At 48.9% G+C, this 12,395-nt stretch overlaps 2 protein-coding genes across 2 annotated transcripts in view; both read right to left on the bottom strand.

Annotated features, from left to right (window-relative positions):
* Nucleotides 1-12,395, bottom strand: part of LOC144134366 (sodium-coupled neutral amino acid transporter 7-like) — a 61,563-nt gene that overhangs the window by 48,261 nt on the left and 907 nt on the right. The window lies entirely within an intron of this gene.
* Nucleotides 2,879-4,873, bottom strand: LOC144134354 (sodium-coupled neutral amino acid transporter 7-like). Its single transcript, XM_077667284.1, has 3 exons — nucleotides 4,614-4,873; nucleotides 3,855-4,054; nucleotides 2,879-3,242 (listed from the first exon to the last, which is right to left on the bottom strand). The coding sequence occupies exons 1-3, from the start codon at nucleotides 4,865-4,867 to the stop codon at nucleotides 3,061-3,063; spliced, it is 636 nt and encodes a 211-aa protein (XP_077523410.1). The 5' UTR covers nucleotides 4,868-4,873; the 3' UTR covers nucleotides 2,879-3,060.

The following is a 12,395-nucleotide window of genomic DNA, read 5'->3' as shown; positions in this document are numbered from 1 at the left end:
CCGTACTTATCTGAAGACACCTGTATGTACATAAAAAAAGGTAGTGCAGTTGCAATGGCTTTATAACCTGCATAAAATGACAGTTCTCTATTTCACAAGGAAGCGTATTCGTATTCACCTTCGCTACTCCAATAGCGGCGATCGATTATGGGAATCGCACTCCGTATCTATATGGAGTGTTGTTTCAGGTTTAAGATATTAACTACATCATTACTAAAGTCTATTTGTATAGATTGATTGCAGAGACCACGCTGGTTTTCAGTGATCTATTGTATGACGAGACTAATTCGCTCGCGAGGTATGAACTTTAAGTGAGATCAGTTGCTTGCGACTGTACCGGTGATGCGCTTAAAGATAGGATTGTCGATATACGTGAGCCCCGCCTCGGTGGCTCAGTGGTTAGGGCGCTCGACTACTGATCCGGAGTTCCCGGGCTCGAACCCGACCGCGGCGGCTGCGTTTTTATGGAGCAAAAACGCTAAGGCGTCCGTGTGCTGTGCGATGTCAGCGTACGTTAAAGATCCCCAGGTGGTCGAAATTATTCCGGAGCCCTCCACTACGACACCTTTCTTCCTTCACTCCCTCCCTTATCCCTTCCCTTACGGCGCGGTTCAGGTGTCCAACGATATGAGACAGATACTGCGCCATTTCCTTTCCCCCAAAACCAATTATTAATATTATTATTATTATTATTATTATTATTATTATTATTATTATTGTTATTATTATTGTTATTATTATTATTATTATTATATACGTGATGAAAGCGGGTGTAAGCAGATGTCTACTATGCTTCATCTAAGTTGCTCGCCTGGATGATATGGATAGCGATACCATCCTGCCTATGCGGCCTCGTAAGTGGACGCTCAAACACATAGGTGAGCTTCATTGTCCAGGTAAGGCGTCCGTCTGAGGGTGGACCTACGAACATGGCGGGCACGAGAAGGCTAAAATTAGGAATAAATGAACGCCTGCATTCACACTGCTATCTTAGAGAGTGCATACTAAAAGGTAAAAACGACACCCGACATTCCTTTCCCTAACGTATTACTCTGGCAGTTTCCAATAACTTGGTCCTATGTCTCAAATAAGCTACTCTGGAGTCCGGCTACTACTGTAGCCTCTAGGTGTAAACACTGCCACAATGTTGCTGTAATACGCGCGCAATTATTCCTGGATAATTTAACAAACTCAGGTTGCGACAAAACCGATGACATTTTATCTCGCTTTGGTGCATTTAATATTTATTTTTTTATGCGAGAGGCATGAAGCGCGTGCTATAATTAAGGCTTCTACTGTTTGTGGACAATGAAAATCCCCCCCCCCCCCGCCCCACTTATGCAGCGAGCACCCGCTTAGCCCCCATGCACTTAGTCAGCGAGAGAACATGCGAAGCGTCTGCCGGACATCTTTATCCCCATTGGCCTGGTTATGTCCACTGTAGGCCAAGGCCAAATGCCCCATCCACCGACATCCAGTCAACCGTCCTGCGCCAGCCACGTGCGGTCAATGCATCCCTGGAAATTTACCGACCTCTCATTAACCCAACCGCCTCCCGGCACTAAGCTAGCTGCGCTGTCCTAACAGACCACAGCTTGAATCTGTTCTACGCATTGCATGCCTCGCCCAAATCAATTTTCTCCAAAATGTTAACCAGAGATTCCTCTTTAGTCTGGGTTGCTCTGTTCCCGCATCTCAATATTGCTCCCGTCTCATACTGTCCCCAATCTTATCACGCGTTGCAATATGGCAGCGTGAGCGGGCGGTCCAGGTGCACTGCCACGCTTTAATTCCGGGCTGTTTGTCTCCTAAATAAGCAGTCTCTTGCAGCTTCCTTAATGAAATCTCGGTGCTGAAGGCAATATTTAAGCAGTCCACTTTTCTTGCGTGCTTTGCGTGGCAAGGCTGCCGTAGCTTGGAAGCTGCCGCCTATTTTGTGAAAAGGTGTGAATCAATTTCGTGGTACCTTTGGTCTTCACTCTCGCCAAACCAGTTCTGTGGCGGCGCGCCACACTTTTGTGAAATTTTCGCAGAGGTAATTTACATTCAACGGAAACAAAACTTGCTACAAAAGGAAATGAAAGTTAATAATTGGCTTTTTTGGGGGAAAGGAAACTGCGCAGTATCTCTCTCTCATATGTCGGCGGACACCTTAACCGCGCCGTAAGGGAAGGGATAAAGGAGGGAGTGAAAGAAGGAAGAAAGAGGTGCCATCGGGGAGGGCTCCGGAATAATTTCGACCACCTGAGGATCTTTAACGTGCACTGACATCGCACAGCACACGGGCGCCAGGGGTTTTGACTCCATAAAAACGCAGCCGCCGCGGTCGGGTTCGAACCCGGGTACTCCGGATCAGTATCCGAGCGCGCTAACCACTGAGCCACCGCGGCGGGTAAACGAAAGTTGCAAATTACGATTTTGTTGCAGGTCGAATAAAGAGCACGCTCGAGAATAGTTTGAATGATTATCATTAAAAGGCGCTCAACAGGTGGAACTGAGAGTTTAGGGTTTGGACACAATCAGGAAGGGTATATTGCAGGAAGAGTATATTTCAGGAGGCCCGGACACGCTTTTACTGTTCATTTCTGCTTCCTCCCTCACCAGGGTTACATTCAGCTCTGATTTCGGCCAGCGCTGACTGTGTAAACCTCCAGCTTAAGTGGTGAAAGGCGCATACACGCTGGCAGCACCCAGCTGCCAGAGTGCCTTGTGGACATTTCTCTCCATCCACTGAAGAGACTGAGCAGGAATCTAAGACATTTGAGTAGCCTTTGCAGACGGAATGTAGGCGGTCGACCGCTGAGATGCGCTGGTCGTGAATTCAATGCGTGAACAAACATATGAAGGCGGAGGCACCGTGGAATCTCATGGTTGCATGTACACTGTAACCGAGATCACATTTATTTCGAGAAAAAATGTGCCAAATAAGCTAAAACAAATGTTCATGCAACAATTAAGTTACAGATCTTCCAATGTAAGACAATATAAAAGGGGGCGCACTCATCACACTCCTATACAAAATGTACACTGCCAACTGGCACTGAGAGGGCTTCAGGGCACTCAGGTGCAAAGCAAATGATGTGTGCCACCCTTGGTGATGTCGTTCAGGATTGTATCGAGCAAGACCACGCCGAAGACGAAGCTGCCGATGACCACCATGAGGCCGCCGATGGCGAACACTACCATAGGCCGCTTCAGGCCGAACTTCTCTTGCTGGTGGAACACGCCCAAGAGGCAGAGCCCTCCAAGCAAGCGTGTTACGTCAAGGTAGAGCCGCATGGCTTGGCAAAGAAATTTCGAGATCACATGCATGTGACTTCAACGTCAATGGTGCTGCTCAGTCATGCCGGCGGAAAATAAGCACGTCTGCAGGAGTTGCAGTTCGTTTCACTTGAGGCGGAACTGGAAACTGTGCGTTCGAGGGAGCGCTTCGATTGACGCCACCCGTGATACTTTAGCGGTACAAGCAAGGCCGCACTACTTTGACCTCGCACTACAACCTGCACCCGACAATTATTAAACGGCAGCATCATAAGCCAGGCTCGTCGCTTGCGCCATTCCAGCCTTGAGAGCCGAGAATCAGGTCCTAAATGTCGCATCGAGCTGACTTCCCGCTAACCTTTCTGTCTGTCACCAATTTACGGCAATGCCACGCGTCCAGTGGTCTCGACACCCAACAGAGCAACATCGGAACAAACTTGCAGGCGGCAAGACCTCGTGACGAAAGCACAGAACGCCACCCTCGAACACCTATGGCAATGTCAAAAGCCGCAGAACGTTACACAAGGCGCAGCCATTACAGCGAAAAATAATCCTGCACACTTCCGCGTGGCCTAGAAGCAGCAAGGGCCTACCCGGAAAAATGAAGATATTGGCAGCTGCCAAGCAGCCCAGGAGCTCGATCACGACGCCAACGTTGGACGTAAAAGTGGCTAGGGCGACGGTGGTCAGGAACCAGCCCGTGGTGATGTAGATGCGCCTACGGGGCTCGCCTTCGATGAATTCCTTCGTAGGAAGCTTGGTAAGCTCAGCATAAAGGCCATCAAAGGCTCCCCTGCAGGCAAGCACAGAAGATTGTGGCCCACAGTGACAGAAGGGTGTCCTCTATGGAGGCACCTGCTAGAGCTACACAAATGTTACTTGTAAGCTAACAGCAGCTCGGAGGTAGACACAGGTGACGTCGCAGAAACAGTGCTTCTCACCGACTGCATTTAAGCTGCGAGTCGTAATTTTAAATACAACAAAGCCTCCTGAAAGCAGCGTGTCCAAAAATGTTACCTGCAAATCTAGATTATACCACCACAATCTAATGATTTTGTTCTTTCTCGCTCATTCATTCATCCATTGGAAAGGACAGTCTGAGGCCTGGGGGAGGGGGGAGGAGGAGGGGGAGTTTTAATGCACTGTCCAGTTTTACAACTGTGGCACGAGGGGGAGGGAGTAGCTTTCACATATGTCAACGTGTTAAAACACGCTCTAGAACGTCGAGCGACACTTAATTCTTTTGTTCCATACTTCATCCGTACGATCACTGCCGCAAAATTGATCACGACCGGTGCGAGCGCGGAACGTCAGAGAGACGAGGAAGGCGGCGCCCAGAAGGACACACCCACCGGCCGCAGAAGGCGAGTAGCGGGTACGTGGTGACCATCTTGACTATGAGGGCGCCGATGCCGAACAGCACCCAGGGGTTCGAGGCGTCGAACATCTGCATGATGTCTGGCTTGACGGCCGAGCCATAGGCCATGTAGCCGAAGGTGCCCATGAGCGAGTAGATGACGAAGAGGAAGAAGGTCGTCATGACTGTGGCCTTGGCCAGGTTCGCCAGCCGCCGGTCGCGCATATTCGCGTATATGGGGACCAACATTTTGTGTGCCTGAGGAACAGACACTCCATTAGTCACCACTCTCCTGCAGGAATTTTCTGTTACGCGGCACACTCGCCAGCCCACTACAGAGCCTGCAAGGACGATGCGGGGTTTCAATCGCCAGGGTCTCGTGTAACACCTTTGACAAGCGCGGCTGCGCACAGTACGATGCGTAAACAAGTCAAACCCTTTATCTCCCGCAGTGAGATCGTTTGATGTTCTGCTACGCAACGGCAAATGCGGGCGCCTTGAGGTGCTAGCCTTGATCAACCAATAAAAAGGAATGGACATATCGGAGCTCGTCTTATAAGAGACAGCATTTTTGGGAGGAAGAAGGCGGTGACTTAGAAATGATTTCAAGACTGCGTCTATAGCCGAAGCCGAGAAGCCTAGTATTGTGAAATGAGTACGTGCTTCGGATAAACAAATGATAGGCGATGATGCGGGTGGCGTCAAACACCCGCAGCATCGACTGCAGCGCGGGCACCAATGGAAGACTTCAACATGAACCCGGCAGCACGTCCACTGACCACTTTGCACGAAATAAACGCATGCTGCTGAAACACATACGGCTTCACTTACGCCTGCTGTCGTGGGTCTTTGACTCCCACCTCGAGCAGACCAGATACGTTAGCCCCTTTGGCCACGCTGCCTTCGCGCCATGGAAAATAAAATCATCGAAAGCTTTCCATCTCTCCTTATTGAAATGTCTCGTGGTCACACAAATATTAATCAGGTCATTTCACTTGCCCACTCGGCATAAATCACCGAATGAGGAGCTTGTTTACATGCGGCCGTCATAGAGTGGCAGACTGCTGCACCAGCGCCGACAGCTGCTGCCTATTCGCATCTGACTTTCAGAGAAAATCAGCCTGCAAGAAGCACTGCATGTACCATCGGCAGTAAAAGTTTACGGAATGCGTATTGCTGTACTGTACATCTGTCATGCGATGCAGTCGCGTGGTACTGTCAGCAGAAAAAACATGTTCGTCCTCTCGCATGTCAACCCTTCACCCGACTGGATTACGTGACCGCACCGAAATAGTTTTGGTTCGGTTTGGTTTATGGGGGTTTAACGTCCTAAAGCGACTCAGGCTATAAGAGACGCCGTAGTGAAGGGCTCCGGGAATTTCGGCCACCTGGGGTTCTTTAACGTGCACTGGCATAGCACAGTACACGGGCCTGTAGAATTTCGCCTCCATCGAAATTCTACCACCGCGGCCGGGATCGAACCCGCGTCTTTCGGGCCGGCAGCCGAGCGCCATAACCACTCAGCCACCGCAGCGGCTATCACAGCAGAAAATTAAGAATGCGCTGGAACCAGGAACGCGATGAGACAAAGATAGCTTATGAATTTAGTACAGTGGCCGAGCTATGAGGCACTGAACCGCAAACTCAAACGCGTCGTTGCAGAAAGGAAGGTTGGACCACTCAGCCAAGCTCTACTGGATAGCGTAGCGCCGTCTGCTCAAACCTATCACCGCTTTGGGGCCGTCGCTTCGTTAAGTAGTTTTTTCGACTGCATGTAAGGACACTGAAAACTTTTGGAACCGTAATAAGCGACCGTCAATGCGAAACCATGCATAAACGTCACGAAGGCGTCGTGTCCTGGCTTCAGCAGTTCTATCGCTGCCTCAGCACGCGGAGCATACGGTGCGCGGTGCTCTAGTTTAGTGGAGAGTGCAACCACATTGTGAAAGTCAAGAACTAAGTTTCAATTTACGTTTTTGTCTCACGGCCTAATCGTTTTAACTCCGGCATTTATGCTTTCTGTTACGACTGTAAGACTTTCTTCTGCAAACACAGCTCTTAAAGAGGGCCATTTATGTCGTACATACTGCTACATGAGCGGCTAGTGTAAAAAAAAAAAAAGTTAATACATACTGTACGGCTTCTGACCGCGCAGGGACATCATAGTTTTCGCAGATAAAAAGCGAGAATTCGTATGTAGAAAATATTCGCCAAAAAAACAAACAAACAAAGTGGCGTTCTGATATAAAGACAGAAAAAAAGTCCATCGAATTTTTGACAAATAAAAATCGAGAAGTCCAGCGCCTAGTTATATCCGAGGTTAACGCACGAAAGTTCGTTATATCCTAGGTTGACACGCGAAAGCTCGTTATATCCTAGGTTGGCACGCGAAAGTTCGTTATATCCTAGGTTGACAGGCGAAAGTTCGTTATATCCGAGGTTAACGCACAAAAGTTTGCTATATTCGAGGAGGAATGCAAAGGTTCGTAATGACACGCGCCACGCGGGACGGGGGTGGCCATTTCCGCTTGCACAGACACTTCTAATGCTAACGCATTAGTAACTGCCCAACCAGGCAATCGAAGCAAGTTGACGTGGCATTTTATTTTAGATAACTGTCAACTAACCGTGCTGTTGAGCAACAATTTTTACAGGTTATTAGCTCACACGTGGGCAAAGGGCAGTAGAGTTCGAAAGAAACAGACTCTGTTTTCACCTCTGCTTAGCAGCTGAGCACAGACGGTCCAAGTAAAACTGCGAGATAGTGCATTGCGCAGAACAATGTGCCGATAGTTTGTCGTCCTTCGACACTAAACGTTTTGTCAGATTCATTCTTGTTTTACTCAAGGGAAAAAAAAAACAAAATTAAACTGCGCGCCTCCAGTTCCTGGGCTTCGCTTCATGTTCGACATCGTTCTGCATTTTACCCATATGCGGAATAAAAAAAAACTATGGGTGGTGGCAGATAGAATTCGGGCCCATTGTTGAAAGAAAATGGTCTTCTATAGTAATTATGGTACTTATACGGTGAAACCATTTATTGGAAACGCGAATAAAAGAAAGGACAAGGATATATTACACTAAAGTCACAAAGCCTGCGCCACAGGAAGCACGTCAAGTATATGACGCACGACTTTCTTTTGTGCCTATTGTGCGTCGCGTGAGATCACCACAGTTATTCCAAGCCGCGTCGGCAGCTTCGTTCATGAATAGAGCTCTGACTCACTTCACTATCTCGTCAGCTTTGTGCTTGCGCGTCACTGAGGTCACCTCCTAAATGTCCATTGTTACATACCCTAACTTATCGCACAGGTAACGTAACCCGGTATTGTTAGACCACTTTGGAGTGCTGTAGTGCTGCGAGTGCTTATCCGGTCAGAGGAGTGTACCGACGAGGTTCACGCGCCGAGTATAATGGCGCATGCATGCGGTCCCAGTGTGCGCACAGAAATTCTTATTCTGATGAACTGGGCTACCTCTCTCCCAGCTCCTGCTACTTAAAGTGAATTGGACGGCTTCTATAAACACGTCAACACTCAAAAACAATAGAACTGGCCGTTCAGCTTATTGTCTAGGTTTATGCAATAACGCATATCAGGGATTTCATGTCTTGGACCTTCCGCAGAGGTGGGTGAAGGGGAATGCTATTTATAGAGCGATGTTTTACATCCTTAGACCAATATACCGTTTCTTCTCCTTCCCAAAAGGCCAGACTACTGCTATTAAGTGCCGAGTAGATTAGGTTAATACGGTACTACAACGCCAATGACAAGATTGAAACTGGCCTTGTTAGATAAATCTCGTATACGTTGGAGTGAGGACTACAAAACCCACCATGTTGTAAACTAGGAAGCGCGAAATACCGGACGAGGGACAGAGTAAGGGACACAAAAACAGGTTCACGAGCGCTTTTGTGTCCCTTATACCCCTGTCACAAGGGCACTCTAAAGGCACTTTGAACTAATGCTCCTTTACGCTCCCAAAGGAGCACTACTTCAAGGGAGTTCGTCCGTGCTACAGGGTTGCGGAACGACCTTCGCAAGAAGTTGTTAGCGCCCTCATCGGCGAAAAGCGTTATTAAAATTGCAAACCTCACTGCACATGTAAATACAGAAATGTCACATTGTTTTTGGTAACTTAGTTTTATAACCGTATTATGTTAAAGCAACGCAATTTTAACTGTAATAATGACATGATTTTCCAAGTACAGAGCATAACATCACAGTGCTCTGCCACACTGAGCGCAACTCGCTCAGTCTGGCTCAGGCACAGCTTCCAAGGGGAACCAAGGGGAACAACCTTCGGTTGTTCCCCTTAGTTCTTTTGCCCCTGCGATCGTTGTTTTTGTGGTTACGTTTTTCTGGTGTGCCTTGTGTTCGGCGGTCTCCATCAAAATGAGTGACGATCCACGCGACGACCAGAGAAAATTTGAAATTGCGCTTGCAATGAGTGTGGTTTTGTCGTCGTCCGTGGACCTTGCGCTATCAAGGCGAAATGTGCGTGAAATAAGGCGGCGTCTCTTGGCGAATAACGCCTTGCTTATAGCACTGGCTATATGCAAGGCGTTGGTTTTATCGGTTTGGCACTGCCAGACGCCGCAGGCTCAACGCCACTCATTTTGTCGACACGCGCACGCACGCACGCACGCACGCACGCACGCACGCACACACACACACACACACACACACACACACACACACACACACACACACACACACACACACACACACACACACACACACACACACACACACACACACACACACACACACACACACACACACACACACACACACACACACACACACACACACACACACACACACACACACACACACACACACACACACACACACACACACACACACACACACACACACACACACACACACGCACGCACGCACGCACACACGCACGCACGCAAGCACAAAACAAGCACGAAACTGTATAAAAAAAACGAGCAGTGCAGTCTCGCCATGCGATAATCGTGGGCGAGCAGTGGCGACCTGAGTCTAGTGGCAACAGCACCGCAGATGTGACGAGCTGCTCTCCGTCGCTACTCGCTACAAACAACAAACAACATGGCCGACATGGCGGCATATTTACCGTGGCTACGGTGACGCTCGTATATCTGGAACGAGAGTATAGTGTGGTGAGACTGCCACAAAACAAATGATCTGATATTTTAAAACACCACTGACCTTATGAAGTGAAATTATAAAATGAAAATTGAACGTTTCTTTTTTCTCAATTTATTTATGCTGTTAACTCGCTGGGAGAGAGAGTACTCCCTTGAAGCCTCAAAGGACCAACTCGAGCTGCATTGCTTCAAAGCTCCTTTGAGTTAGGTGTCCTTTGGCGCGTCCGTGTGGCAGCGCGCGTTCGTCCTTAGAGTAATGGAGCATTAGTTCAAAGTACCTTTACAGTGTCCGGGTGACAGGGGTATTACTCTGTCCCTCGTCCGGTATTTTGCACTTCCTAGTTAACAACATGCATCATCAACTAGCCCGGCAGCTTGCTCTCCTGAAAACCCACCATACCTGCAGGAATCACTAAGGATCCTAATGCGGCCAGTTCAGAAAGTAAAAATCGAGGCATGCCCTGTGGTGCGGAATCTGGAACGCACAAGTTCCCTCTTTTTCTCTCACGGCCAAATCTAGGCTCCGGCACCGCGCATGAGCTGCAGGGTTAACTCTCGGCTGCTCAACATAGTTCTTGAGCACCTCGGGAGAGCTCGGCTAGGTGCCACAGATATGACGGGACAAACAAGATTTTAAAAATTGGATCGATTAGCTTGCCGGCTTTTAGAACATGGGATCTGTACACGAGCACGGCGCAGTGGCCGTTGTCGGTCAGAGCATTATCTTGTTAAGAACAACAGAAAAATGGGGTGATGCGTTATCTCGCTTCAGCGAACATTCCGACGCCGATGCGGTGTAAATGCCATCTTTTTCGCGAAATTCTCAAGCACGCTCACACACGTGCACTACCCTCGTATAGTGTGGATGTAAGCATGCGCAGTTAAACTCGCAGAATTTCATAGTCTTTTTTTGCCTTCCCGGTCGCAGCGGCTTCGGAAGCTGCAGAGCACACAGTTCGGTCGCTCTAGACATGTGTTTTGCCCTCTGTACGGCCGGTCCTTTCCGACGGAGCCTCATCGAACTGTTGCGCTTTCTTTTCTTTTTTTCTGTTCTAAATGGAGCCCCCCCCCCCCCCCCCCCCCCTTATCGGATCTGCTTTCAGCAGAGCGCGCGCGATGCGGTTGGCGAAATGCTATCAGCCGCTTATTTCAGCGCAGTACTCTAGCTGAATGTGAAGCGAGTCTCACTATTAGGCAGTTTTAGTATAGCGTTTGCGTTGTTTGCGTACGCAACACGAAAGACTGTTGAGCACGCTAAATCCAAAGCGCGAACGACGCTTTTAGCTGAGCGTTTGCGGACCGTTCCGCAACAGGCGCTCAGTGGACAAACAACACACAGGTTCAGCCACGTTTGGATGAGTACCTGGCGCCACCACACGTCAGAAAAAAAGAGCTTTGAGGCCGATTTGATCCAAACTAAGCCACGGCAAATCGCGCGCTTTTTGTCGTCTGCTATTTCTTTGGCGGATGTAGGGTGGCTAGAACTTGCAGATGGTTCCTCCAGCTTCCACGCTATGCCCTCAAGCCATACAAAAATGACACAAACGGCCGTTGCCATGACGACAGTGTAAAGTTTGTTGTTAGGCTTACAGGCTTGAAAATAGACTGCTATTTCAAAATTACCGACAACTTATCACATATAACATTGCGTCCGAGTGAGATAACAAGAAGCGGAAGCGAATGCAACCAATTTACAGCCAGTTGAGCGCCGAATTACGCAACGACGAGGTATTTTAGAACCGAAGCGGGCAAGCAGGGTGCCGCCATGTTGCCTCCGCGTAAGCCCCGCAGAAACGATACGCTATTTCCAGAAAATTGCGTGCGTACGCTAACGCTAAGCTTCCTTTAGCGTTCTGCGCATGCGCATTCTACAAACGCTACATACGCAAAGGTTTTGCGTACGCTATACTAAAACTGACTATTATGGGGATGGCAAAGGCTTTTCGCCCAGGTAACGTGACTGATTGAAAAGCTGGCTTAAGGTGCGACCAGTTGTTACTTGTTAATGGGCTCAGAAATGTACCTGTCACAAGTGATCAGCACCTTCGGTAATACAATAATCGGACACCCCGTGTGAGGGAAATCCTTCGTCCTCCAGCCGTGACTCAAGTGAAATACTCTCGTATAGCGCATGCGATGCGGTCGTGTCGCATAAGCGCAGCGGCGTCCGCTTGCCACGCATGATCGGCGCACAAAATTAAGGGCGAAAACTTTTCTTTTTTGTCTGCAGCTTCGGTAACGTGGCGACCTTTTTCAACTAGCGGCATTGGCGGATCGACAGACTACGCAAAACAGGCGTTTGATACGGTGAGTTCTAAAAGATTCGGAACACTTTTTTTGCACTTCTCGAAGCAAACTACCACGATTGCGTATCAAGAGCACTGGCCGCGTTTTCCAAATGTAGACTGGGAGTGGTTATCGAGTGAAGGTCAAAATTTCTTTCTCTGTGGTCACACAGCCAAGCAGTCCAGACTGCTCCACGGACATCGGCAGAGCCGACCACAAGTCCGCTTGACGTGTTAGATCTATATAGCGGCGCCCCATAAAATGTCCCTGCCTCCAGCACGTCATCGCCTCCTCCTAGCCGTAGCAGCATAAAATACTGACAGCCATAGATGCAGCTTCGCGTCCGTGCAC

The sequence above is a fragment of the Amblyomma americanum genome, chromosome 1 (genome assembly GCF_052857255.1).
Source record: "Amblyomma americanum isolate KBUSLIRL-KWMA chromosome 1, ASM5285725v1, whole genome shotgun sequence".
NCBI lineage: Eukaryota > Metazoa > Arthropoda > Arachnida > Ixodida > Ixodidae > Amblyomma > Amblyomma americanum.
Note: the sequence above shows the minus strand (reverse complement) of the source record. Positions and strands in the feature narration are given on the sequence as shown.

What these genes read in the sequence shown, in the direction of transcription:
- LOC144134354 (XM_077667284.1), bottom strand. Translation starts at nt 4,867, where the DNA reads ATGTTGGTCCCCATATACGCGAATATGCGCGACCGGCGGCTGGCGAAC. An exon ending in CTACTCGCCTTCTGCGGCCG is followed by an intron (nt 4,055 to 4,613) that starts GTGGGTGTGTCC and finishes GCTTGCCTGCAG; the next exon opens with GGGAGCCTTTGATGGCCTTT. An exon ending in CAATATCTTCATTTTTCCGG is followed by an intron (nt 3,243 to 3,854) that starts GTAGGCCCTTGC and finishes GCTTGCTTGGAG; the next exon opens with GGCTCTGCCTCTTGGGCGTG.